Here is a 26,613-nt window from a genome sequence, read left to right on the forward strand (position 1 = left end):
TTTTTATCAGAGCCTTAGTTATCTGCAGAAATTACGAGTATAGATCCAAACCTAATTTTTCGTTTAAAAGTGATTTTGAAAGTCATATTAAGTGGATATCACATAGATTCTGAAAAATTTAATCAATATGCTTTCGATACAGCCAAGCTGTACGTAATGTTGTACCCATGGTATTCTATGACACCTAATATGCATAAGATTCTTATTCATGGAGAAATTGTCATTAAAAATGCAGTGTGTCTATAGGACAACTATTAGAAAAAGCAACAGAAGCACGTAATAAGCATTTCAGATTTTATCGTGAGAACTACGCACAAAAATTTTTTCGGGAGTCCTGCAATACAGATATATTAAATAGACTATTATTAACATCAGATTCTCTTCTGACTGAATTGAGAGGAAATAAAAAAGAAAACATCAGAGCCTTTCAAAAGCGAGGCGTTAGAAAAGCTCATTCCTACTAATGAACTGGAATACACTATAATGTGCTTAAGTGAGAAAGATGAAATTAGCTCAGATAGTGAAGAATTGAATTTTTAAATATTTTATGTCTTTTTAAAATTACACTTATTTTTCTAAGTAAGAACAGAAAAATGCATGCTTTCAATAATAATTTTACTATTGTTAGGTATACGAATATGTTTAGCCAAAAAGACACATTAAAAAACTAAAATACTTTTTATTATTATAATAATATTTTTAATATTATACTTACTTAATTACTTAGTTGGCCATTAGAAACGTGGGTCGTCCTTGGCCACGTCGAGTAGTTTCCGCCAGTCAGCCCGATTAGTTGCTTTCTGATGCGAGTTGGTAGTACCAAGCGCCCCCAAATCGTTGGTCACCTGGTCTTTCCACTGAAGATGCGGACGTCCTCTACCGCGTTTTCCACCTGTGGGTACCGAATCTAATACCTTTCTAACCGAAGCACTTTCTTCCATTCGCACGACATGACCAAGCCAGCGTAGCCGCTGAATTTTTATGTGCTTATCTATGTCTATGTCGCGGTATAGCTCATACAGCTAATCGTTCCATCTAATTCGATACTCGTCGCCAACTCGTAAGGGACCATAGATCTTCCGAAGAATTTTTCTCTCGAATGCTCCTAATGCCTTCTCATCACTGTTGGTAATTATCCAAGCTTCTGCATCATACAGCAGGACAGGCATGATAAGAGATTTGTAGAGCGTGATTTTTGTTTGTCAAGAGAGGGCTTTATTTCTCAATTGCTTATTTAGCCCGAAGTAACATTTGTTGGTAAGAGTGATTCTTCGTTGAATCTCTAGACTGACGTCATTTTTTGTTTTTTTGTTTTTTTTCCTAAATAAACAAAGTCTTTCACAACTTCGAACTTATAATTGTCAACAGTGACGTAGGTCCCAAACGCTCAGGAGATTTGTTTGTTGACAGAAAGTACTTTGTTTTGTCCTCATTTGCCACAAGACCCATTTGCTTTGAGCTTTGTAGTCACACGACAAGGAGTCACCCTGTCTGAAACCTCGTTTGGTATCAAACGGCTCGGAGAGGTTCTTCTCAATTCTAACGGAGCTGGTGGTGTTGGTCAGCGTCATTTTACATAGCCGTATAAGTTTTGCTGGGATACCAAATTCAGACATAGCGGCATAGAATAAACTTCTAGTCATAGTGTCAAAAGCAGCTTTGAAGTCGACAAATAGGTGGTGTGTGTCGACCTATGACAATATTATATTATAATAAATAATATTTATTTGTTGCAATATCCTTATTGAATTCTGAATTGAGACAAGCAGCTTGCCATACATTTGTAATATTTTAACAAACATAGTATATTTTTTTAGACATGATTGGTTATTTTGTTCATTTTATTGCTTTAGCAACTTTAAAAGTCATGAAGTAGCTTTACATTACATTTTAAGTTTAAAATCACACAAAAATAATTTTGCCCGCCTAATTTGGTCAAATACCCCTGTGTGGATCGTTGAAAATTTTTATTTTCTTATAGAAGTCAAAAACAATTTGATGGATTTAACTTAACTTTAATTCATCATTTATTAATAAACGCATACAAAGTTTTTTTAATTTAATAGAAGATACAATTGCGAACCGCTTAACGGTACCGACGTAAACCAACGTTTTTTCTTTGCTCGTCATAAACTGAATCCCACCATTTCGTGCTTGACATTCGCTGCCACTCGTATCTTGGATGACCACATGTTGGTTTAATTTTAAGGGAGACCAGTTGTGATCATTTGTTGTCGGTTTACATTCATTTATGTTAAATTTATGTAGGTTGGAAATATGTGAAAATTTCCAACCTCACATAGTTCTTATATTTGAATATATATTTTATTCATCAAATCAAAAAAAAAAAATAAACTTTACCTAATAATTATACTAAAACAATAATACAAAGAAAACAACATAATTGTGATTACTTACAGATGTATTTATGTAATGCAAAAGTAATTTAAAACACAAAAAAATGAAAAATAATGAAATACTAACATATATGATAGAAATCAAGATCAAGTAGTGAAGTGATTAAATGTAGTGGCATATTAACCATGACCACACACAATACGTTGTGTGCGGTATTTAATGTGTCACGCCAACCCAAAACTCTCAAATATCAAGCATGACCGAAAAACCCAAATTGTCAGTAATGAAATAATTTATGAGTCAGAAATTTGACTCGTCTGTTTTGTCATTTCTATATGACAAAACATTTGTATGCATATTTAATTATTCCAATATGCATTTGACAATTTGGATAGTGGCATGCTCAACACATGAATTTGTGTTAAGTATTTCACAGATCATATTGCAAGCGATAATACATGCAATATGATTTGTCCTCAATACAGTTGGTCACCAGATGTGTGCCACTGTGAAATATATATGACTAAAATGACCAGTATGTAAATAAATTATATTTGTAAAATATTATGTACGTCTAATTTGGATTAACCAATTAGACGTAAGTAAATTTAAGTATCAACCAATAGAATCGATACATAAGATTTTATTGGAAATTAGTTGTAAGAAATTATGTTAGAGATAAGAATAAAAATTTAATAAAGTCAGTTTCTTAAAAATACTCTACACGACATGTCTTTCATTTTTATAAAGTGAAACAATTACATTATAAAGTAAAACTATTACATTTTTATAAAGTGAAACGATTACATGTTTACAAAGTGAAACAATTACATTTTTATAAAGTGAAACAATTACATTATAAAATAAACAATTACATAAATGATATCGGGTTTATGATATCATGATATCAGGGTTTGCATTGCTGCCTGAGCAAAAGCAAGCAAAATTTGACTGTTGTTTAACTATTGCGCAGTCAATTTTTGTCAAACGTCTTCGACTATAACTACAACTATGAAAAAGATGGGACTATGTCAAAGACTATTCAATACATAGACTCGTTATGACTTAATTTTAAATTTCCCAACTTCTTGATGCGGGAGGATATGGAGTGCTAAACCATTTTATAGTTAACGTTTGCAAAAAAATTTGCATTGCTTTCGATTCATTTTGTGCGCTCTGATATATAGTTGTTAGTATTTTTATGTATAAAGGTGCATTTAACATCTGAGAAAACAAGAAGAGCAACATATGAGAATATCAAAGCAATAAATGTCTGCCAAAATACTAAAAAACAAATTTTTTGTTTTCAATCCATTTTTTTTTGGTGCCATTTTACGAAGAATCTATGCAAATGTTTGAAACTGTTCATATGGAATGTGAATGGCTAAACAAAACATATAAATGAACTCAGTCATATTAAATAGCGAAAACATTGATATCGGTCTAATTTCTGAAACACTTTTCACAAAGTAATCACATATAAATTTTAAAAACTATACTCTACTTCATACCATACATCCCGATGATTGCGCTAGGATTGGCAGCGCTGTCATAATTAAAAACTCTATAAAACATTACTTGCCAGAACAATTTAGCACAAATGAATTTCAAGCTATTTCTGTTTCCGTAGAAACCTTTAATCAGTCGCTCGTCGTAACTGCTTTATATAGTCCTCTCAGGTATCAGTTAAAGTGTGCAGATTATTTATCTATTTTTAACCGGTTTAAAGGCAGTTTCAAATTTGGAGGAGACTTTAACGCAAAAAATACGTTTTGGGGATGAAAACTTTCTACAACAAAAAGAAGAGAAATGTACAAAATCATGCAACTGCAGCTTGTAATTCAATTTCAACTGTTAAAAACTGGCCGTCGCATACTAGCAAAGTTCCAGACCTCATCGACTTCTTTGTCTACAAAAATATTCCAGCTTCTCACGTAACCTTTTCAGAAGGCTTCGACTTTAGCTCTGATCATTCATCAGTGCTGCTGATAGTTTCACGAAATCCAATAATAAACTAGAACACACCTAAGTTAGTAAATAAATTTACCAACTAGAAATATTTTCAGCTGCAGCTTGTACAATTGAGCAAGTTTGACCACATTGTTAACAGCAAGGAACTAGACGACGCAGTACTTCATTTCACTCAGCAACTGCAGTTGGTAGCGTGAAACAGTACACCAACACCAAAACTCCGAACTCTACATGGTAAAAAATACCCATCCTTCATCACAAACAACATTACGTAGTAGAGAAAATTACGGAAACGTTGGCAAGCAACTAGATGTCTGTTAATATAGTCGCAACTAAGCCCAGCAACTAAAAAATTAAGTTTTCTGATGGGCCTCGCGGCAGACAAAAATAACGCATACCCTCTGTGGAAGGCGGCTAAATCATCTAACAGACCAATTCAGCAGTCTGCTCCAGCGAAAATCAAAGAAATTCAGTGGGCTTAAACAAATACTCAAAAAACGAATCTGTTTGCTGAACACCTAGAAAAGACCTTCAGTCCAAATGAAGACCAAGATGTTATTGGGTTAAGTACAAATTGTCTCGAAGGCGACACTGCAATTGTTCCCGTCACTACAGAGGAAGTGAAACTAAAAATGAAACTCAAAAAATTGTCTGGTATTGACTTGATAACGACTGAAATTCTTCGAAACTTACCCTATAATTGCATCATCTACGTATGCGATTTAATTAATTCGTGCCTCGGTTTGAAACATGTACCCATATTCTGGAAATTCGCCAATGACGTATCATATTGGCCAATATCTCTATTGCCATCGAAGCTTTTTGAAAAACTACTACTAAAACATTTATTATCAATAATCGAGAGGAGACAATCAATTTGGCTTCAGAAGAAACAGTCGACCAATTCCACACAGTTGTAAATGTCATTAAATCAACGATGTAAGAGAAGAAAGTGTATTGTGAAGGTTTGGCATGCAGGATTACTTCAAAAACTTAAATCATTATTTCCTATACAATACTGTGAGCTGTTGTCATCGTTTCTAAATGACAGGTATTTTAGTGTTAAATATGAAGATACCCATTTATCACTAAAGAAAGATAAACGCAGGCGTCCCGCAGGGGAGCATTCTTGAGCCCATTCTATATCTCCTGTATACACATGATTTACCCTCGGCAAACCAATTGCAGATGATACTGCGGTTCTGGAAATCGAAAATGATATAGAAGACGCGACGGTTAATCTACAACACAAACTCAACCAAATTGCTTCATGGGCAAAAAAATTGCGAATCATACTAAATAAGGGAAAATCTGTACATATAGTCTTTACATTGATAAATTATAACGGCCTTATTCATAAAAATTTCTTAAAATGCTTTTTAAATACATTTTAGTTAAAATGTATTTTAACTTTATAATGGCCTTATAATGCACACTATTCATAAACGTATGATAAACTTTTATAACTATAATACAAATGTTAATAACATTGTTGTAATTATAAGGTATTTTGGACTCATTTTCATTGTAAGTAACTGCAAGATTGTGCAATACTGCAAGTGCGACTATAACTGTTTTCACATTCTCCAATGATATATTCAACCCATCTAGAACACAACGAAATCTATGCTTCCACACACCAAAGCATCTTTCAATTGTATTTCTGATGGCAATGTGTGCAGCATTGTATCGTTCTTCTTTTGCGTTTTGTGGTTTCAGTATTGGAGTGAATAGGTGTGGTTGAAGTTTGTATCCTGAATCGCCAACCAAGCGCCCTTTGAATTTTCCTGCCTCTAACTGTTCTTTAAGAATTGACTCATCGAAAATTTGGCAGTCGTGCGTACTACCTCTCCATCTTGCGACAACATTGCAAATTTTTAAATTTGCATCACATATCAATCAATTGCACCAATCACATTTAAAAAATTTTTTATGCGTTTGAAGCTTTTCATATTTGCTTCCTCTTCTATTAATGATTCTGGCATTTTAATCACAGTTGCGGCATGTTTTGCAAGAGCCCTCGCTACTCTAACACAAATGCGACTGACTGTAGCCTGGCTAAGGCCGTGTAAATCACCTGCATCGTCTTGTACCTTTTATATTAAAAGCTTTTAGTGTGTAATAGTATATGAAAAAGATTAGTTACTTCTCTACGACTCCAACATCGCAAAGCTACTGAACTTGTAATCTTGCGGAAGTTCCAGCGCCTCTATTATCAAACGTTAAGTCCTGTTTCACCAAGTCAATTATTTTTTCTACGCCCTTTTTTGAAAATCGGTACCTCAGTTGAAATTCATCATCACGCAGCATAAACGGATCTACACGTTGTTAATATGTTTTTATATGGCGGCAATTTTTTTTGGCTATTCCAATTAAAAAATCTACACAATAATTTCGTTTTTAATTATATAAAAAAAATTAAATTGAATACTCACCAATTTCTTTAATTATGCTTATGGCATCCATATTTAATTGTAATTCACCCAATAAAGATTACTACACAATCAAAAATTTTGCTTAAAATGCTGTTATAGAAGGTATAAACTTATTATAAATTTTGACATATTTTAACAGCATTTTAACTTTAAAATACGTTTATGAATAGAGTTTTATAAATGCTTTATAACACTGTTAAATAACCTTTATGAATAACATTTTCGATAAAAATGTATTAGAAACCTACTATAACTTTTTATGAATAAGGCCGTAAGTATATACCAATTCATATCGATGCCACAAACATTCCACATGGCAACGAAGCTAAATAACTGGGCATTACGCTCGGCGCCAAAATGCTCTGGAAAGCGCATGTTAAGAAAAAACGAGAAGAGCATAACTTGAGGCTAAACAAATTTTACAACCTCATCGACAGGCGCTCTAAACTGGCAATCTATAACAAACTAATAGTCTATAAAAAAATACTGAAGCTAGCTTGGACTTATGACATACAATTCTGGGTTGTGCTACCAAGAAACACATTGCAACTATCCAGCGCTTTTAAAATAAAATGCTACGATGCATCGTAAATGTTTCATATTACATTAGAAACCGAAATTTCTATTTCTATTTTCAAGTTTACCTCCATCATATTTGTATAAAAGTAAATTACTGTAAGTAATTTGAAATTTTAGCGAATTTAAGATTTCATAAAAATTTAACGAGTTTTAAACCCTGATAAATCCTTATAATAATTATAATCATTCTTTATATTTTTTCTACTAATAAAATAAATAAAACAAAAATATGAAATAAATTAACTTTTAATGAATAAACTTCTGAATAAATTTTTCAATGTTGACTATACGAATATAGATATAATGTTCTAAATAACATTATAATAATTTAAATAATAATAATCAATAACTAATTATTAAATATCTAGATCAATCAACAATTTTATTTTTTAATGAAATTTCTCCTTATAAAATAAACCTGAGGAATAAAATTCATGTCTAATTATTAATCTAAATCTACCTTATGCTCCTCAATTTCTTGAATTAATAATACATGTTAAAACATTTCTATATGAGCAGCACAAGAATCGACAATTAATGATCTTAAATCAACTTGACGTAAACAATTTAATCTAAGATCCCTCCAATTAAAAAAATTCTAATTACTATGTATTAAACTTTAAAGAAACTAATTTTTTTTTTGTAATGTTGAGCGTTTTCCGAGTTATTGCATCTGGGCATTTTTACTGTCTGATAGTTGGGAAGTTTCTGCAGAGTCTCACCTATCTCACTAACTAATTTGAGTATTCCTCATAATCTTCGTGATTATTCTGTGACTGATCTAAGGTATGCGTACCGCCCCATGTGGTTAATGATTTCTATGAGATTAGATAGTGCTAAGTAGGACAGCCTGTCGGTTTTCGCATAAAGCTTCAGAACTCAGTTCGTTATGTATATTTTGACCGGATCTATTTTAAGGTTTCTTAATATGTCACAATTTATTTAGAAATTATATATTATTATATACTGATAAGGAAGTTTAGAAATTAAGTTAAAATTAACATTGAATTTAAATTAAAAATAATATATTTAAATTAGTTCAGTTATCAATAACTTTTTATAAACTCTGTGACATGCATTTCGGGTTGTGCTTGGTACAGCGTTCCATAATCGGACTGAATGAATAAAGAAAAATCTGGTGGTAGCAACAAAATCATATCTTGGAAGTATGAAAAGAAGAGATCTGTTTGAACGCATAAGTTACAAGTAATTATAAAGATACTCCGGATATTTAATAGTTTTCAATTTAAACCGAAATCAGCAGATTCGAATATTTAAATACTGCTCAATGTCACAACCCAGAATAGCGTTCCTATAAACTGTTAGATGATCAAACCGTTCTAACTAGTTATAGGCATTATAAGTTGTTTGACCAATAAGCCACGCACATTAACTGGAGTATGCAGTGAAATTCAAATATCTGAGGCAAATAATTATTAATAATTGAGTTTCCAATAGCCACCTGAGGTAATTCGTCTAAGTGCTATTCGAACCTAGTAAGCGGCAAAATGATGGTTTTATCTGCATTTAGCAGTATATTGGTTTCAACTGCCCAGCGATGTATGCATGTTAAATCTATATTAATCTCTGTTACAAGGTCATTTAAATGATCACTCAGACAAAAATGATACATTTGTATATCATCAGCATATCCATGCAGCTTCGAGAATTGACATACTGAGAAAACGTCATTAATATAGATCGAAAATAGCAATGGCCCCAGAATCGAGCCTTGAGGAACCCCAGAAAACAGATTTTCAAAATTTGAAAATTTGTTGTCAATAACTACTGGCTGCGATGTCTCAGTTAAATAACTAAAAATAAATTTAGAAGTTAATCTGTAGACGTGAAAATTATTTATGAGCTTTTTACAGAGCAAAGTGTGATCAACTCGGTCAAATGCTTTTGGAAAATCGAGAAGACATAAATAAATAACCAAATCGCTATCATAGCTCAATCTAATATTTTCAAGGACTTTCAGCATGGCAGACGCACAACGCAGGAGATAGCAGATGGAAAATATTTAGATGATTGCTAATCTGCTCAGACATTATAGTCTTACAAACCTTAGGGAAAGAAGGAAGAATACTGATAGGGCGATAGTCAGAAACTGATGAAGCATTCACTTATTTCTCAATTAGAATAACTTTTGCTTTTTCCCATGCCTCTGGAAAAATAGAGGTAGTAATACAACAGTTTATAATATGAGTTAATGGTGATATTATGAATGGCAAAATTAGCTTTATGAATTTAAGAGGAGTTTCATCTAACCCAACCGCATTGTATTTAATACTCATTAAATTCTTAAAAATAATATCTTCAATAAGAAGCTAAAGCCTTCATTAACGTCAACAATATCTATATCTAAGAATATTGAAGAAGAGTTGTCATTATCGTCTGCAGAATAAACAAAGATGTTATTTAGAGCATTCGGCCCCACATTATATATATTTTTCCTTTTTCTTGTTACCTCAAGTATTTTAATATTATTCCAAAGCGATTTAGTCTTATGAACAGCTCTAGCAGCTATGTTTTTAGCAATTCTAAACTTCATCCAGTTATATTCAGTAGGGTACTTTTTCCAAACTGCATATTTTCTATTTCTTAAATTTTTAAAAAAAGGTTTTACCGTCAAGAAACATTATTGACGGTAACGTACGAAAAGGTACATAGCGATGACGAAGGCTAAGCAATTCCTTATTAAATGCATCTAACTTTTGATCAGCTGAAATACCAGACCAATTTATTCAATTCAGTTGAATTAAGTTCACAAAATAACCGCACTGAATCAATTGACTTATAATCCCAAAAGAAAATCTAGTTGAGATAGATTTTTTAATTTTCCTAAAGTCTAGCGTAATAAATAGAAGGTCGTCATCTGAAACAACAAGAACGGTATTCTTTGTTTGCAAACATAATATATGTAGAGCTGTCTCATTAGGTGATTATTTTTAATTAGTAACTAATTAATTACCTAGATACGATTTGTAACCTTATTGTAATTTTCATAAGAAATCATACAATAAAGAGATCTGATAAAAGAGAAAATAATATTCAATTGTATTTGTTTTAATATTAATTTGAAAGTTACTAATTGTTTCATGCAAAATATTTTATTAGGATAGATCATGTGAGCAGTTGGGAATGGAGCCATATAAATGTGAAAATACACGACTTTTGGTTGAATGTAATCGACTCCATCATGAAGCGTTAAAAAAAAATGAAAAGTTTTTGAATTCAGAGGCAGGTAATATCTATAATAATACATATATAATAATTTTATTATTATTAATAATATATTTATACACAACTACAGAGTTAAAAAAAAGGGTCTATGAACTGGAAAAAGATAATAAGCGATTACTTGAGCAATGCCAGTATTTGCAAAAAAAAGAAAATTTTTCGAACACAAATCGAAAAAAACAAACAATAGATTCAAAATTGAAATGTTCAAAAGGTATAATACTGGTATATACTTATATTATTTTATAAAGATTTCACATTTAAATCGTGAATTGAATTTAAAATAGATAACAAGCCTTTTGCGGGCTCAGCAGTCAGCAGTAATTTAATAAATTCCGTCACATATATGGAAAAGATAAAAACAAACCAGTTTTCGAAGTGCTATCATGGTTCCAATCAGAATGCAATGAAGAAAACTGAAGTTAATAATGGAAATATTGTGCCGAAAATCCTGGAGCTAGAAAACAATGTAAATGATTTAATAGAGAAAATATACATACATATTTTAATGAATGCAAGGTTTAATAATTTTTTGTTTTTAAAAGTTTTTACTTTGTTTATTGAATCTTTTCTTATGTTCAGAATCTACAATTACGTACATATGCATTACATATTATAGAACATGCAAATAACTACAATTTAAATGTAATAAGTAAGTTTTATACCACGGGCCTCACTTAGTTTAAAGCCAATCGAAAATTAAGAAAAACGAGATGAAATGTTTCCCAAATTCCGATCAGTTTTATGGCTGTTGAAACCAATTATGGGGAAAGCAACTCTATTGAGGGTAAATAAGACATGACGGTAGTTATGTTCATTAATTTTTGTACACCACTCGGCTGTCAGGTTTTCTAACAGAAATGAGTTTCAAGTTTTCTTAAAGTTTTCGGAACATTTTTGTAACAACATACAATTGCTATAACTGAAGCAAATATAATAAGTTTCTAATTTTATTATTATGAAATTATAATATAAAGGAAAGGAGGCGTTTACTTGTAACGCCTGGATTGTGTTGAAGAAGCCATGGGAGTGTTTTACTAGCTTTCTAAATTGACGTTATTTTCTTTGCGATAACGGGCAAGTTATGAAATCTGTTCTTTTTTTAAATAAAGAACTAAATTATTTTGGTCAGTAGCTCTTAGCTAGCTTGGTCTTAGCTAGCTTAAAGCTAAGAAATTAATTGATATATTTCATTAATCAATGAAAGTGATCCATTTAATTGTCACTCCCATCCAATTCTGAGTTTTTCTAAAACCAAATGTTTAAATTTTTTTTTACAAGGTTTGTTATCTAATTATAGGTTTTACTATGAGTAGAACTTGTTAAAGCTTTGATATAGATCGAGTGTAAGTCCCTACATTCTCTTTTGTATTAAATATAGGTATGTATGATTATATACCTTTGTACATAAGCTATTTGGTTTTGAAAGTTGTAACCCGTTTAGAGAAGTTATTAAGTCGGCATTGCTTGTAAGGTGACTGTAATTGAAGAACAAATGACAATAAATCAAAGCTAGAGTGGGAAGAATTGAATTTCCTCTTTTATCTTTGTCACAGCGAATTCTATAATATATTGTTTATAAACTTTGATTGACTGTCGCGTCAATGAAAGAAGAATATGTATGTATTATACAGTATGATCTTACTCTTGGCCATTCTCTTACGAACTATTTAGGAATTATGTTTACGAGGTTCTTCAACATTTATTATGTGTTACAGCAAACATTGTAAGCTGACAAAACGGTGTTGTTGATTTTTTTACAATCATCCGGGGCCATCTCATTTTGTTCACGTATTATGAAAATTAATTTCTGTTCAATATATTAATAACTGTGCTAGCTTGGGTCTCCCTTTCTCAATTATTTTTGTTTTTTTTTTTAAGCCAACATCAGCCCAAAGGTATCAGTCATACCCTGTATAACAACTACTAAACTTTAACTATTTTTCAGTTAGCAGGTCTACAAGTTTCTTTTATTGTAAATTTTTTGTTATGACAGAATTTGCTTTATAAATTTGTATTATGGTACAATATTGCCCATAGTTTTTGGAAAGTGTGAAGTTTATTTTCTTTTACAAGACGAGGAATGCTTGACTTTAATTTTTTATGCTAAGTTATCGGACGTATGTTGGTGGTGCCTTAGATTTTAACTGGTTAGTGAACTGTTGAAGTCCCTCTTAGTATCTGTAGCCATTTGTATGTCCTATGACTTTTAATTGTAATTTTTAAAAGTTACTTAATTTTTTTTTTTTTGAATAGTGAGCTTTCTCTTGATACTAATATACAGGGCCTAATAAGGACCAATTAGAACGTCTATAGTGATATGAGTATTTCTATTATCGCGAACGTTTTTTGAGTTCCTATGTTTAGAAAACACATTTTATTTTGATTTTAATATAACTTAATGGTACGCAAAGCGAAATAAGCTCACTACTAAATAAGTGATTGTCCGTAGAGTGTATTTTTTATTATTAACAAGAGATTAAAAAAATTAGTAATAATAATAATAACCAAGAAACAAATACAAAAAAGAATAATAGAAAAGTTTAATAACTACACACAAATCAAAAAGATTATATGTACGAGTTTCATGGTTGTACATATTGATATTTCTTACTTATAACTTTCATATTCATTTAAAATGTTTTAAAGGTTGAAAAACGTGACAACGAAATTGGCGGACTCAATAAATTTGTTGAAGGTGAACGATTACCATTTGTGCTGGCAAATAACTGCTGCTACAAAAACTTCGATAAACTGTGTGAAAATATTGCATTTCTGCAAAACGAAAAAAGAGAAAACTTAAACAAAATTCAAGGATATCAGAAGCAAATGCATGAGGTAATGCAGCGAGCAATTAATAATGAAGTTCTAAATAATGAACTAAAGAACGAAATTGATGATCTTAAGAAAGCTGCGTTGCAGGTTGAAAGGCAAGCAAATAACGAAATTCAACTTCGCGAAATAGAAATCGAAAATCTTCGTACTGAATTATATAAAATTTGTTTAAATAATAAATGATTAAAACTAATTTCATTAAATTAATTCAATAGTGTTCTTCGTTATATTTTAAATATAGGAAATCCTTTACTTTATTGCTAAGCAAACTTAGATACAGCATATTGCAAAAACTTTTCAACCGATGTACAAATACTTGAACTTTATTTTGTATTCTTGATATAACATTTTTTTTTAATTTAGAATGCATTTTCCCTAATAATAAAATATTTGGTTTTATGCAAAGGCACCAACAGTTGTTTTTCAATAACTATACATTTTAACCGCACAGCCTTAAAACAATCAAAACCTGCATATGTTTGATTCAATAAAGGCGAGAGTCATGATAGAGTCTGTGCTAAATTACTTAAATCGGCATTTGAAATCGCTTATGTAACGCACAAAGCTCTAAATTTTAATTTTTCTTGTTTCAATATTACTGTACACATTATTAATATAATTGTTAGGGGATGTGACATTGCGATCGTCGTGTCTGTTGTGCCTCTTTCTGGGTTAAGAGTAGGTCTCTAAGCCCTGTTGCGTCAATAAAAAGTAGTTGAGAACCTACTTTACGGAGTTTTATCGCCTCTTCTTTAAGAATATACATTTCCAGGAGCCTATTCCGGAGCCTAAACATTTCACTTTATAGGTTATAGACTCAATATGCGCGTAATTCTAATAATTCGAAATAAGTTAGATGGACAATAAAAATATTGTCTTGTTAAAAAATATTCGTCAGACACTTTTGTCCTTCCTCCTTCCACATCTATGGCAACAGTCATTAAAGGATAGATTCAATCTTCAAGCATGGTCCCTCCAAACATCTATGACTCATTCATTTTATAACCAAAAGGGAGTAGAAGGGATGCCCCTGACGAAGCAGAAGATTATAGATGTTCGGTATCGAGTAGAAGAGTGTACTGTTATTTTCCATTTTCTTCTCTTTACAATTATAAAAATTTTAAAATCTAAGATACCTATACGACCTAGAGTGGCTTCTAAGATAATGTGATCCAAGGAAGAATGTCAAGTGGATGCTGTCAACGTTTGTCGCAATTTGATCTTTGTCACTGTATTAGAAAAACATTATACTTTTTATAAATTAGACAATGAAAATAAAAATACTATGAATTATAATTTAAACGTGAACCGAGTGTTGAACATTTATTAATTTTTAACAGTGACATTTTGATGCACGAACAAAAAGGCAAACAACTAAATCAGAGAAAAATTTTATAAAATGCAATGATTGAACATAACATCGGAATTGAAATATATGAAGTGCTCGAGATTACTTCAAAGAAAATTTTTGTAAGAATTGGCATTATTTTTAATGAAAATTGAAAAGTGCCACATAAAATGGTAACACCGAAAACGCTAGACAATGTTTTACAACTAAATGAAAACCAAAAAGTAGATAGAGTTTACATCCATTCCCTCTGGATGCTTTTTATGAGTTCCAGCATCCTTTGGCTAAGATCAGTTTCGTCCTCTAGTCTAAGTTTATAGCTACATACGTCTCATTAAAACCTCAGAGCCTCAAAGTTCGCTTTGTATTCGTCTCCATTAAGTTGGTCGCATAGTTCGGTTATTTTCTGTTTAGCACCTGTAGCAACACTCACATAGATAATCCTAAGACCATTTTACAGTGACTCCACTCTCGGACACAGATAGAGGCTTTGAAAGGCGACCCATATAGAATGAACACATAGCTTAACACAAAAGTCTCAATCCGTTTGAGGGGTTACGCTGAACCTCTTAGGGGAGTATTTAAATTTGGTTAGACAACTGTTCATCAGTATTGTCTGACAAATTCTTGTGTTTAGGATGAAGGGAACTCCATTCTTATTCCGATCGGACACTAATAGGATCGCTCCTTCGCTGAGATTACAGCAATTGTGCTAGGTGATGAGCTACCTCTTGCGCTTCTGCTGGTGCACTGATTCAAGCAAACAAGCTGATCACTCTACCAGCAAATGTACAAATTCCACATTTTCGAAGGCGCATTAACACGTTAATCCCACAATGATGGTATACAGAAAGTGAAGCTCAGCTCACCGAATCTAAACCAGGCATAACGCCGTTGACCCATTGACTTTCACAAAGGTTGAGTTGTTGGAGGTCGTACTTTCGATGGACGTATATACCTAAATCATAACAATGTGATTTGCTATTTTTTTAAAAATTATATTTTTTTCACACATTTAATTTAATCATTAATCTAATCATTTGTTGATAATTATTTCGCTTAATGTAGGCAACGTTTTTAGTTACAGCTACTTACAAATTTAGTTGTAATTATATTCAAAGAAATGCGTTTGAGATGTGGCATAACAAACAGACAGTAGGGCATCACTGATCTAGTGATTTTGACAGTAGCATTTTAACATCTGGCAAACAATAACTTTTGGCTTCTTTTTTGCTTTTCTTCCTTTTTCCTTTTCTGACGTTGGTGAAGTGCATACCTTTTCTATCACGGCGTAGCTGATTTATACAAAGTGTTGTATTTTAAAAATTATGATTAAATAAAGAAATATTATATTTGAGTGTATAAAATTATTGTTTTTTACTTTTTTCATACAAAATGGCCAGTCATTTTTTCAACATTTGTATATAATTTAATTTGAATTATGGTTTCCGAATTATTATTTCCAAACATGGTTATACATTATTTACCACCGATTGTTTTTAGTTGAATTTTATTATGTTTTAAGAATTGTATTTTCATATGTGCAAACATAATGATTTCCTTTTTCTTAATTTGTCTAATTTAAATTTTAGATATTCAAGTTCAAAAACACATTGTTATCCTTTAAAACAAAACGTCTCTTCAGAACACCACTTTCAGTTTTTATTATTATTTCTATTAGAACTTCCTTAAGGGAGTAATAACTAAACTACTCTTACTGCAAAACAGACACTTTTTGAGAGTACAAAATCAAACTTCTTTCTACACTCAGATTGGTCTCACTCTAATTATTGAAATTCCTTAATGAAGAAAGCAGACTCCATATAATAAGAGATGCTTTCACCAAACGCTTAAAACTTTCTCTAATGTGACCTTAAAATTAGACATGCACCATTAACCCAGAAAATTTTAAAAATTATTTAAAAATTAAAATTTACTTTATAGTAATAATTTTGTGTAATTCGCAAAATTATTCATTATAGATATTTTGCAATCTTTACCTTGTCACAATTTCTTTTTCAAAAGTCATTATGAGGTCAGTCAACTTATCGTGTTCGGCGGATAACTAAATACTTTTATCGCATCACTAACCATTGGTTTTTCATCATGAGTTAAGGCAGTGTACACCTGCTAAGATGAAGTGAAGCTATCCACTTAGTTATGTTGTAGCCCAATAGTATTGTGACATAAAGTATGTCAAGGACAGAGCCCTAAAATTATTCACAAAAGTTGATACGTTGCCCAACCCCGCTCTAAAAAACATTAAGTCCACCTCAGGACGCACAGGAAGCTATGCTAATCTACGGTTCGTCATAAGTTAGAAAATGAATGATAATGATTCTAGTATAGTTAAAGTTTAGTGTGTGGCAGGGATAAGCCCCACCGCCACAATAGAGTAAAAGTGCGCAATAGCACTAACTCAAATCACACAACAACAACAACTACTGTGTAATATTTATGTTATTATAAGAAATATAAATGTTTAAAATTTATTTCATTATAATAAATAAAATAAATAATACAATAACTACGTACACTATTCAAATATACAAAGACATTCTATGGGAAAACGCAAGCAAGCTGAGTGTAGTATATTCGATCATGGCAACACTGCATAAAGAAATAGAGAAAGAAGGAAAAAAGACAAAATGCGTTGTTGTCGTGTTGTGCAAACGGAGTAAGCGTGTCGTGGCGTAATCATTATTAAAATTAATATTAAATTGTGAATTATTATAATACTTTAATAAATAAAGTATATGTTATTATATATAAGAATATAATAAAATTTGGCGACGAGGATAAAACATTAAAGGATGGCGAGGAGTTTTGGTGAATTGGGTCAATATAACGTTGCGTCGGGGAAATGGAAAACTTACATGGAACAAATGGAATTTTTCTTTGTTGCAAATGACATCACAGACGCAAAAAAGAAAAAAGCGATCTTTTTAGCGTCATGTGGGACGGAAACCTACACGATATTAAAATCGGTTGCCACACCGATTAATATTTTAGAGGAAAAATTTACATTTGAGGCGGCAACTAAATTATTGACTAGTTATTTTTGTCCAGCAGCGAATACAATAATACAAAGGTTTAAATTTTATCGGAGAAACCAAAAAGAGGACGAATCAATTACCGAATATTTGGCAGCGCTAAGGAAATTGAGCCAAGACTGCAATTTCAATGATTTGGATGAAATGTTACGAGACAGGTTAGTCTGTGGCATACGCGACGGGAATTTACAAAAGCGGCTTCTGGCGAATGACCAGTTAACATTAAAAATAGCGCAGGAGGAAGTTATTGCATCAGAAACAGCACAAAAAAATGCGACGGAACTTAAAACATCGGCCAGCCGGTCAGGTTTGAATAAAATTTCAAGCAACAAGGTAAAACATATTTGTGCTCCAGTAGACCATATTCAGAATTGTTATCGTTGTCGAGGAAATCATCATTCAGATCAGTGCAAATTTAAAGACGCGGAATGTTATTATTGCAAAAAGCGTGGACATATTAGGAGAGCTTGCATAAAAAAAGCAAAAACCAAAAAGCCAGCAACAAATAATGGGAGAAGACCAAACAGAGTAAATCTTTTAGATACAAACCAGGAAACTCAAACGACGGAGTATTTATTGTGAATGTTCGCTAAAAGTAGTCCATCGGTCAAGAGAGTGATTACGATAAGTAAGTCACCGGTACAAATGGAAATAGATTCGGGGGCAAGTTACTCAATAATAAGTGAAAAGTTATTTAGAGAAAAAATGCCGTATATTCCGCTAAAACCAAGTCAAATACAATTAAGAACTTGGGGAACAGAGAAAAATCTTAAACTGAGTGGAGAAGCAGAAGTACCAGTCTCGGTTGGGAACGTCACAAAGAAACTAAAGTTGTTAGTAGCAGCGGGTGAAGGTCCGGCTCTAATCGGTCGAAATTGGTTCAACGATTTGGGAATTACTATAACCAGCAATTTATGCAATATAGAATCAACTATTCCAGTAGAAGTGATGGACTTCAGTTCAGTTTTTGATGGAAATCTTGGAGATTACATTCGCGGACTTTTTGAAGTTACAAGATTACCGTTTGGAATTTCAACGGCACCAGGTATATTTCAACGGGTGATGGAAGGAGTTCTTAAGAACATAGATGGTGTGATTATTTATTTAGACGACATTCTAATTGGCGGAACAACTTTGGAAGAGTTGTGGGATAGAACACGAACTGCTCTGAAATGTGTACAGGATGCAGGATTGAAGCTTAAAAAATCAAAATGTGTTTTCGCAGTACAAGAGATAACATTTTTGGGGTTTAAGATAAGCCGAGAAGGAGTGCGTCCAACTGACGAAAAGGTGAAGGGAATAGTTCAAGCACCAGAACCAATAAATAAACAACAGCTACAAGCTTTTCTTGGGTTAATTACATTTTATGATAGATTTTCACAAAATAAGGGCGATCTATTGGAACCGCTGTATCGACTATTAAGAAAAGAGATACCTTTTATATGGGGTAAAGAACAGAAATTAAGTTTTGAACGAGCAAAGAAACTATTACAATCAAAAAATCTGTTGGTGCATTATTCGGCTGACTTACCACTGATATTATGCGGAGACGCATCACCGTATGGAGTTGGAGTTGTTTTGGCACATAAGATGCCGGATGATAGTGAAGCACCGATTGCTTTTGGCCCCAGAACATTACAGGGAGCGGAACGAAATTATTCACAGTTGGATAAAGAAGCGCTACCCATTATGTTTGGTGTGCAAAAGTTTCATCAATTTTTAAGTGGTAGACAATTTACAATAATGACTGATCATAAACCACTAGTGGGGTTATTCAACCCAGAAAAACCAATATCACAGCATATATCACCCAGAATGTTAAGGTGGTCGTTAAAGTTAGGCGCTTACCAGTACGAGATTAAATTCTGAGAAGGGAAACATCACCAGAATGCAGATGCATTGAGCCGGTTACCTTTAAATGATGTAAAGCTACAAATACCGGAAATACCTGAAATATTATACTGCAATGAGGCTAAAGAACAGTTTTTAATCACTGCGAAAGACATTGCACAAGCAACCAGAAGAGATCCAATACTATCAAAAGTAATGTGGCATATCCAAAGGAAAGATACAGTTTTGCCATATAAATCAATCCAGTTTAAACCAAATGCAATAAAAACTACAAACAGCAAAATAAACAAAAATTATAAAAAATATTTTAGTAGAAAATATAAATATTTCTACTATATTTTTACGATTTAAATACCAAGAATTCGAAAGTGTTCCATTAATGCATCCTACAACACCGGGATGATCGATGTCTTTGGAACACATCCATTTTGGACATAAGCGCATTTTAAAAATATCTAGTACTTCGGAAAGCACTTTCTGAAGCTAGACTGAGCTAAAACGACATCATGGACTTTTTCAACCCTTATCTGATAATCAGAATACAAAAATTCTATTTTAGGGAGAAATACATTTCGGGAGAAACTTATTCCGTGGGAATATTCCGAATAGGGTCGAATAAATCTGAAAGTTCATTTACGATATACACAAACTTCACTTAAAGTCCGCCGCAAATAAACAATTAAATAGGAAATATTAGGTTAAAAGACATCTAAGGAGCTATTACAGTGCATGAAATATATTCAAATTTTAGTTGATATTGTAACTTACAAATATAACATAAATATTTTTGGGCAATTTTCATCTAAAATTTAAATAAAATCTTCGTTGACAGATTTTCTTGTGTTGACAATCACTTAATATACTTCTAGCCAGATTTCACTAAGACAAATATATTTTACAAACTTTTTGAAAATTTAATTTTATTAGAAATGCGAAAATCATTTGGAATCAAAATTTAATACAAGCCTACATATAATGAAGTTGTGAACGGTCGCATTTAACAGGTTTTTTTCATATTATATGCAAGTTCAGGTAATTATCAGCTGACCAATGTACGCTTTTACGATAAAACAGCTGTATTTATAAAAATGTAATAAAAAATCAATTGCCAAACTCAAAAATATGCAGATTAAAAACATACTTGTCATATATTTATGTTAAATGTTATCATGCAATACAATATGACACTGAAGTTATAACATCATGAGTCATATACATATTCGACACAATGGTTGTACATTTTGAAACCAAAATGTCGATCTTGTGAATAAATCAATTGTGATTTTTTTAATTGTAAATAAGAAAAATATGATTCCAGAAGATGGTATAAAAAATAGTATTTTTTAATGAAAATCCAAAGAATGCACAATTATTTCGAGAGGATTTCTACTCTCTACTATATTCTATATTATTTTTAACTTATTTTCATAACATTGTATCGCTTAATCACAAACAATTTTGCAAAGGTATAATTCAAAAAATAATGTGAGCAACATGGATTTCCTTGTAAGTTTCTGCATACGTACTTACTAATTTTCTTACAAAGACAATTTTTAAGCACCGATCAAACTATAAATATAATTTACTCCTATTCAGAATTTTAAAATATGTATATTTTATATACATAATTATCGTTGAAATTGAAATTTTTAATATGTAAAAGAGGGACTGTAGCAAATGTGTCTAATTTAATATTTCATAATTATGAATTTTCGTTTTTACTATTTTTGAGATCATCCATTTCATTATATTCTTCATTTTCATCGTCTTCGCTTTCATCTTCAACATCATCAAATCTTAAGTCATCTTCGAAGTCATAAAAATTTGCGTCCAATAAAGGTTCCGATATAGGCTTAAGGACAGGTTTAATACAATAATCTTCTAATGTCATTGGAACAATGATGCCTTCCTTCTTAGCTTCTGCATTTGCAGCTAGGGCTTGTTTCCGAATAATGTTTGGATATTCATTATCTGTACCCTAAACATAAAATAAATAACCGTTTATTTTTTTTAATGAACAAAGTTTACCTGAGAGTCACGCCATCTCCTATACATAACTGAAGCATCCACATTTGCTGGAGAGTAAGTGTTAGGCTCATTGAGTAATGATATTACAGATAAAAGGATTGTTCGCACATTTTGCGTCGGATTCCACCGTTCACAAGGAAGTTCCCCACTTTGAGGATCATCAACAGGGGGATGCAATATTGATATGCAGAGGTCGCCGTTTTCATATACGTTCGGATGCCAAACCTTTGTCAAAAATCTAATAGAAGGCGGTGAATATGGATAATCATGAGGGAATTTCATATGTGCTTTGAAATAACCTCCTTGATATAATGTATCTGGTGGTCCAAATATTGCTACTTCCCATTCAAAGAGATTGTCCTCATTTAATAATTTCACGCGAAATCCTTCTACAGGTTCTTCTTGTAAAGATTTATACTCTAAGGATAAAGCACGAACAGCAGAAGTACTTGGTCTTGAGCTAGATGTTGAAGCTGAATTGGCAGACATATCTTATAAACAAAACAAATGTATTCATTTACAACCTTAACAAACCAAATGAAGCTATATATTGAAACTATAATGAGATATGAAATATATTATGTCCAACAAATTTTGTATCTCATAAATTAAAAATTTCAATAACAAATAAGTTTAAAACTAGTTGTCAAATATATAATCTAGACTTACTCAGTTGAGTAACCTTTTTCCTCGTGAAAGAAAATATTGTAATGTTTTTGTTTTAAACATACAAAATTTGATAGATATGGGAAAACCTTACCAGAGGTCAATAATATTTAAAAAGTTTTTACCAAAGAGCACTTAACAAAAACGGACACAACGCAGTGATTAATTATTTTTACTTAGTATCCTTTTATGAATTAATACATCATTTATATCATATTATAGGTATTCGACAGCTTCGAAGTGCGGTTTAAAATAATAAGTCCTTAGTGACATATTGACATCATTGCTGCAATCTGTCATATATTATGTTTTTAAAATTAACAAGCTTTTTTCAGTTTTGTCAGTTTCAGTTTTGTTTTCAGTCAGCAGTAAAAAATTACATCAAAAGGCACAAACAACAATTCGCACCATTTACTATTTAAGTGAAAATATAGCTTACAAAGAAATATTTTAGATTTTAATAGCGAAATAAGTAACATAAAAACAAAATTATACAACAATTAAAAGAACTCATGGTTTACGAATACAGCAAACTTTTTATTACTTTTTTTAGTATTTTACGGTTACACCCTTTACTTTGCACTATAAATTGTATTTATTTCTCAAAACTACTCACAATAATATAAAGTTGTGCTGTTGTACTATTGTGAATTGTCCAAGTTAACGTCTGTTTAATTTTGTTCATATTACGACTAAATCCTAATATCAGCTGTCCATACTTCTCTGCAAATCTATTTAATTTCAAATTGATTTGCAATCAAAGTAAGAAATAATAGTACATTGACACTATCTTATATAAACGAGGGTGCTCATTATAACCACTAATGAGGACATTCACATTGTCTCCTTTAGACACTTGTTCATTTATATATATAAGGAAACGTTTACATTATAATGAGCTCATTTATGCCGCTGATAGAACTTTTATGTGTCAAAGAAGCTATTAAAGAACTTTTTTATGTCTACAAATGAAATATAAAGAAAAATTTCGGTGTTGTGTGTAATTAATCTTTCAAAATAGATAAAGTGAAAAATTTTAAAAATATTGTATATAATTTGTGTGAAAAAGAGAACAATAGAAACAAGGCAGTACAAAAATGCCGTGGAATTCATCAAAAAAAAAAGTTATTTAAAATAAAGAAAATGCAAATAACTATACATTCGTCAGCAATTGCTACGAATCAGAGAAAGTACAGAAGTTTGGTTAGTACGGTCAGTGATAATTATTAAATAAAGTTTAAAATTAACATTTATTTTTTTAGAAAAAAAAAATTCATATAAATAAAAATGATGCAGTGAAAAAAAGTTGGGTATTCGCTTCGAAAAAATAACAGCTAATTTTAGACTGATAACAACCAGAAGATATTTCATTGTTAAATGAGGGCGATCTAAATGTAGAGGAATTAAAACGATGTTTAGCTACATTTTTTTATTAAGTTTTAATAAAAATTAACCTAATCTTATTATTTAATTTTGTATCACTAAATAATTTAATCTAACTATTCTAAATATTTAAAAAAGAAAGCAATATAATGATAATAATAATTACATATTATATGATATAATTAATAAATAATTAAAAATTCTATATAACTATAAATTGTAATAAATAATAATAGATGCCTAGTCATCGCTGGCGATGGTCTGATTAATAAACACATTTATTATTTTGAAGAACTTAAATAATATTGTAAAAACTCACCTGAAATGCTTTTGCGCACTAATTTCATAATATTATGTATAAACAAACTGCTCAGACTGGTGTTCTCTCCTGATTTAAAATAAGCAAATAAGCAAATTCAAGTGATTAGCAGCAACCTAAAAAAAATAAATTTTGGTGATTTCCTTTGTGGAAAATTTTTTTTAGTTTTTCATTTTTAGTCTCAAATGAACTTATTTATTGCAAATGAGTTCATTTGTATAAAAGCTCTTTGTATAGTAAATCATGCTTATTACTGATTATAATGAGCAAAACCGCCTAAATGAGTGTGAATGTGCTATAAGTTACTTAGAAACATTGAGCCTTTTATCGATCACTTTAGCACAAGTTATTTAAGACATGGAAAAGAGCTTTTATGTGCCAAAAATTTCTAATTGTAGAGCTTTTCTTCGTTTACATTTTAATTTTAAACAGCTGCCATTAAATGTTGTATCCTTGGAAGAAAATAATTTAGCATGGAAAATACAGAAAATTTAAATAATTTAGTATATATTATATGTACTATTCGGTGGCTCGCAAGTGTGCCAAAAAATGCTGGCTGGCCTATATTTTCTAAGCGAGACATTGGAATCACTGTTGCAATCTATCAAATGTTATGTTTTGGCTAATAGCAAATCTTGCATTTCAAAATAAGTCACTGAAATTTAAATTTTGTTCACAATATGAATGCATCAGTTGCATATACAAAAGAACATGCAATGGTTTATAAAAATTCACAAATTATGCTTTCCTCAACTATTACTATAAACTAAACGAAGTGCTGGACTTTAGTAAGTACGCGCAGTAAATATTATGAAATAAAGGGTAAAATTAAAATGAGCTGCGATTTTAGAAAAGAATGTTAATATTTTGGAAAGAGTATTGTCAAAAAAATGACCCATATGTCGGTTCTACGAAGACAACAGTGGGCTTCAAAACAAGTTTAAACACTAATCAACCACAACCCAAATAGAAAAGAAATAAGGCGATGTTTAGTTTAAATTTTCAGTAAGATTTATTTTAATTAATAACTAATAATAACACTAATAACTTATAAATTAAAAACAAAAACAACAAAAAATATATACTTATACATATATTTTTTATATAAACATATTTTATATAATTATAAAATTTATAAAACATTTTTTTTCTATGCGTGTCATTTTTAGGCGAGGAACACTATCAGAAATTAATACGAAGGTCAATACATAAGTTTCCCAAAAATTCTATTCACGTTATTGACAAACTTCCACGATGCTAAGGCCTCCCTTGGAAATGTCAATACTTTGTTGATCCTTTCTGTTTTAAAATAAAAGAGAAAAGTTGTTAACAGAATACTTAATAACATATATTATACAATATACTATATTAACTATTAAATAAAACATCTAACATTATTCGTAAAAGATTATGTGGCTTTAATTTAAATAAAGTAATGATATTGTTACCAATTTGCCTTTTGTAATTCCGTCTTCGATCCAGTTCATATCTCTCGATATGATATGAACGAGACATATTGTCAACAAATGCCAAAAATAACCACGACAATTTAATTGTACTTAATAATTTTCATTTGCTGTTGTTCTTGTAGTCGCTACAAATCACAAACAACGTTTAAAAAAAATCGTTTATGAACGATATACTCGAAGAAGTAACTATGATAAAAGATTGAATCTAAACACAACGAACTCGTCTGCTGACGAAATACAACTGCTCGAAGAAGCACACAAAAGATATCTGTCAAAGTTTTTCTTATTCCTGTCAACTATCACTGTCGTCATGTTGCTATGATTTTATATTATACATACCAAGGGCCATGTTATGCAGAGTGTCTCGGGCTCGGCAAATTACGCTCTTTTGGGGTATGCCGAATATGCATGTTATGCAGAGTGTCACATCAGTATTGCCAATTTTGTATTTTTACTCGTTCTTGGTTGCGCCAAAATTTAAAAAGAAATTTAGATATGCTTACTTCCAATTTGCCACCAAAAATAACTAGCAAGAAAAAACTCATAGAGGCTGTAATAATGTTAATTTATTATTATATTATCTTATAATAATTGTTAACAGTTGTAAGGATGAAAATTTTAACTAATTTCCAACCTACATACAATCACTGTGGCGTTAATATCTACAATGAAAACTGGTTAATTTTTATTGTAAATTTAAAACGTAAACAACTTTCCATAAACCCACCCCCCCACCCCTATGCACGTAATTGCACCAAATGAACAAACCTAAGATTACATTGAAAATGCAAGTAATATAAAATATATTTAAACAAATAAATAATACACTCATCTTTAATATTTGTAATATTTATTTATTTAATAATAAATATTTATAAATAAATAAATTTATTAATAAATAATAAACCACACACACCGGCACTATATAAAAAAAAACAAACACGTTTGTAAACAAGACGAAGCATGAAAGCTTTGGTTGAACTAAAAACGAAGCTCGGCGAATTCAAGAACACACGAAAACACAAAGCACAGAAATTACACCCAGGCGAACAACAGCAGTAAAAGACAACAAGTA

At 31.2% G+C, this 26,613-nt stretch overlaps 3 protein-coding genes across 4 annotated transcripts in view; 2 read left to right on the forward strand and 1 right to left on the reverse strand.

Moving 5' to 3' along the window:
• The window catches only part of LOC119689349 (centrosomal protein of 135 kDa), a 29,180-nt gene extending 15,524 nt beyond the window's left edge, over nucleotides 1-13,656 (forward strand). The window contains exons 2-6 of the mRNA XM_038104169.1: nucleotides 10,464-10,590; nucleotides 10,660-10,800; nucleotides 10,874-11,055; nucleotides 13,236-13,587; nucleotides 13,637-13,656. Of these exons, the coding sequence (XP_037960097.1) occupies nucleotides 10,464-10,590; nucleotides 10,660-10,800; nucleotides 10,874-11,055; nucleotides 13,236-13,587; nucleotides 13,637-13,656 (822 nt within the window). The remainder of the gene's footprint in view (nucleotides 1-10,463; nucleotides 10,591-10,659; nucleotides 10,801-10,873; nucleotides 11,056-13,235; nucleotides 13,588-13,636) is intronic.
• Nucleotides 13,657-17,603: 3,947 nt separating this feature from the next.
• Nucleotides 17,604-19,965, forward strand: LOC119671678. The gene has a single exon (XM_038082423.1). The coding sequence runs from the start codon at nucleotides 17,646-17,648 to the stop codon at nucleotides 18,402-18,404; it is 759 nt and encodes a 252-aa protein (XP_037938351.1). The 5' UTR covers nucleotides 17,604-17,645; the 3' UTR covers nucleotides 18,405-19,965.
• A 608-nt stretch (nucleotides 19,966-20,573) lies between these two features.
• LOC119673391 (ubiquitin-conjugating enzyme E2 R2-like) lies at nucleotides 20,574-22,475 on the reverse strand. Of its 2 annotated transcripts, none has more exons than XM_038084656.1 (3): nucleotides 22,371-22,475; nucleotides 21,702-22,192; nucleotides 20,574-21,651 (listed from the first exon to the last, which is right to left on the reverse strand). In XM_038084656.1, exons 2-3 carry the CDS (start codon nucleotides 22,188-22,190, stop codon nucleotides 21,376-21,378), a joined length of 765 nt encoding a protein of 254 aa, XP_037940584.1. In that variant the 5' UTR covers nucleotides 22,191-22,192; nucleotides 22,371-22,475; the 3' UTR covers nucleotides 20,574-21,375. The 2 variants fall into 2 exon arrangements, with proteins under 2 accessions (XP_037940584.1, XP_037940585.1); XM_038084657.1 differs by having other exon boundaries at nucleotides 21,702-22,257; nucleotides 22,371-22,437.
• Nucleotides 22,476-26,613: the final 4,138 nt, after the last annotated feature.

Source organism: Teleopsis dalmanni, chromosome 1 (assembly GCF_002237135.1).
Source record: "Teleopsis dalmanni isolate 2A chromosome 1, ASM223713v2, whole genome shotgun sequence".
NCBI lineage: Eukaryota > Metazoa > Arthropoda > Insecta > Diptera > Diopsidae > Teleopsis > Teleopsis dalmanni.

What these genes read in the sequence shown, in the direction of transcription:
- LOC119673391 (XM_038084656.1), bottom strand. Translation starts at nt 22,190, where the DNA reads ATGTCTGCCAATTCAGCTTCAACATCTAGCTCAAGACCAAGTACTTCT. An exon ending in GGAGATGGCGTGACTCTCAG is followed by an intron (nt 21,652 to 21,701) that starts GTAAACTTTGTT and finishes TTTTATGTTTAG; the next exon opens with GGTACAGATAATGAATATCC.
- LOC119671678 (XM_038082423.1), top strand. Translation starts at nt 17,646, where the DNA reads ATGGAACAAATGGAATTTTTCTTTGTTGCAAATGACATCACAGACGCA.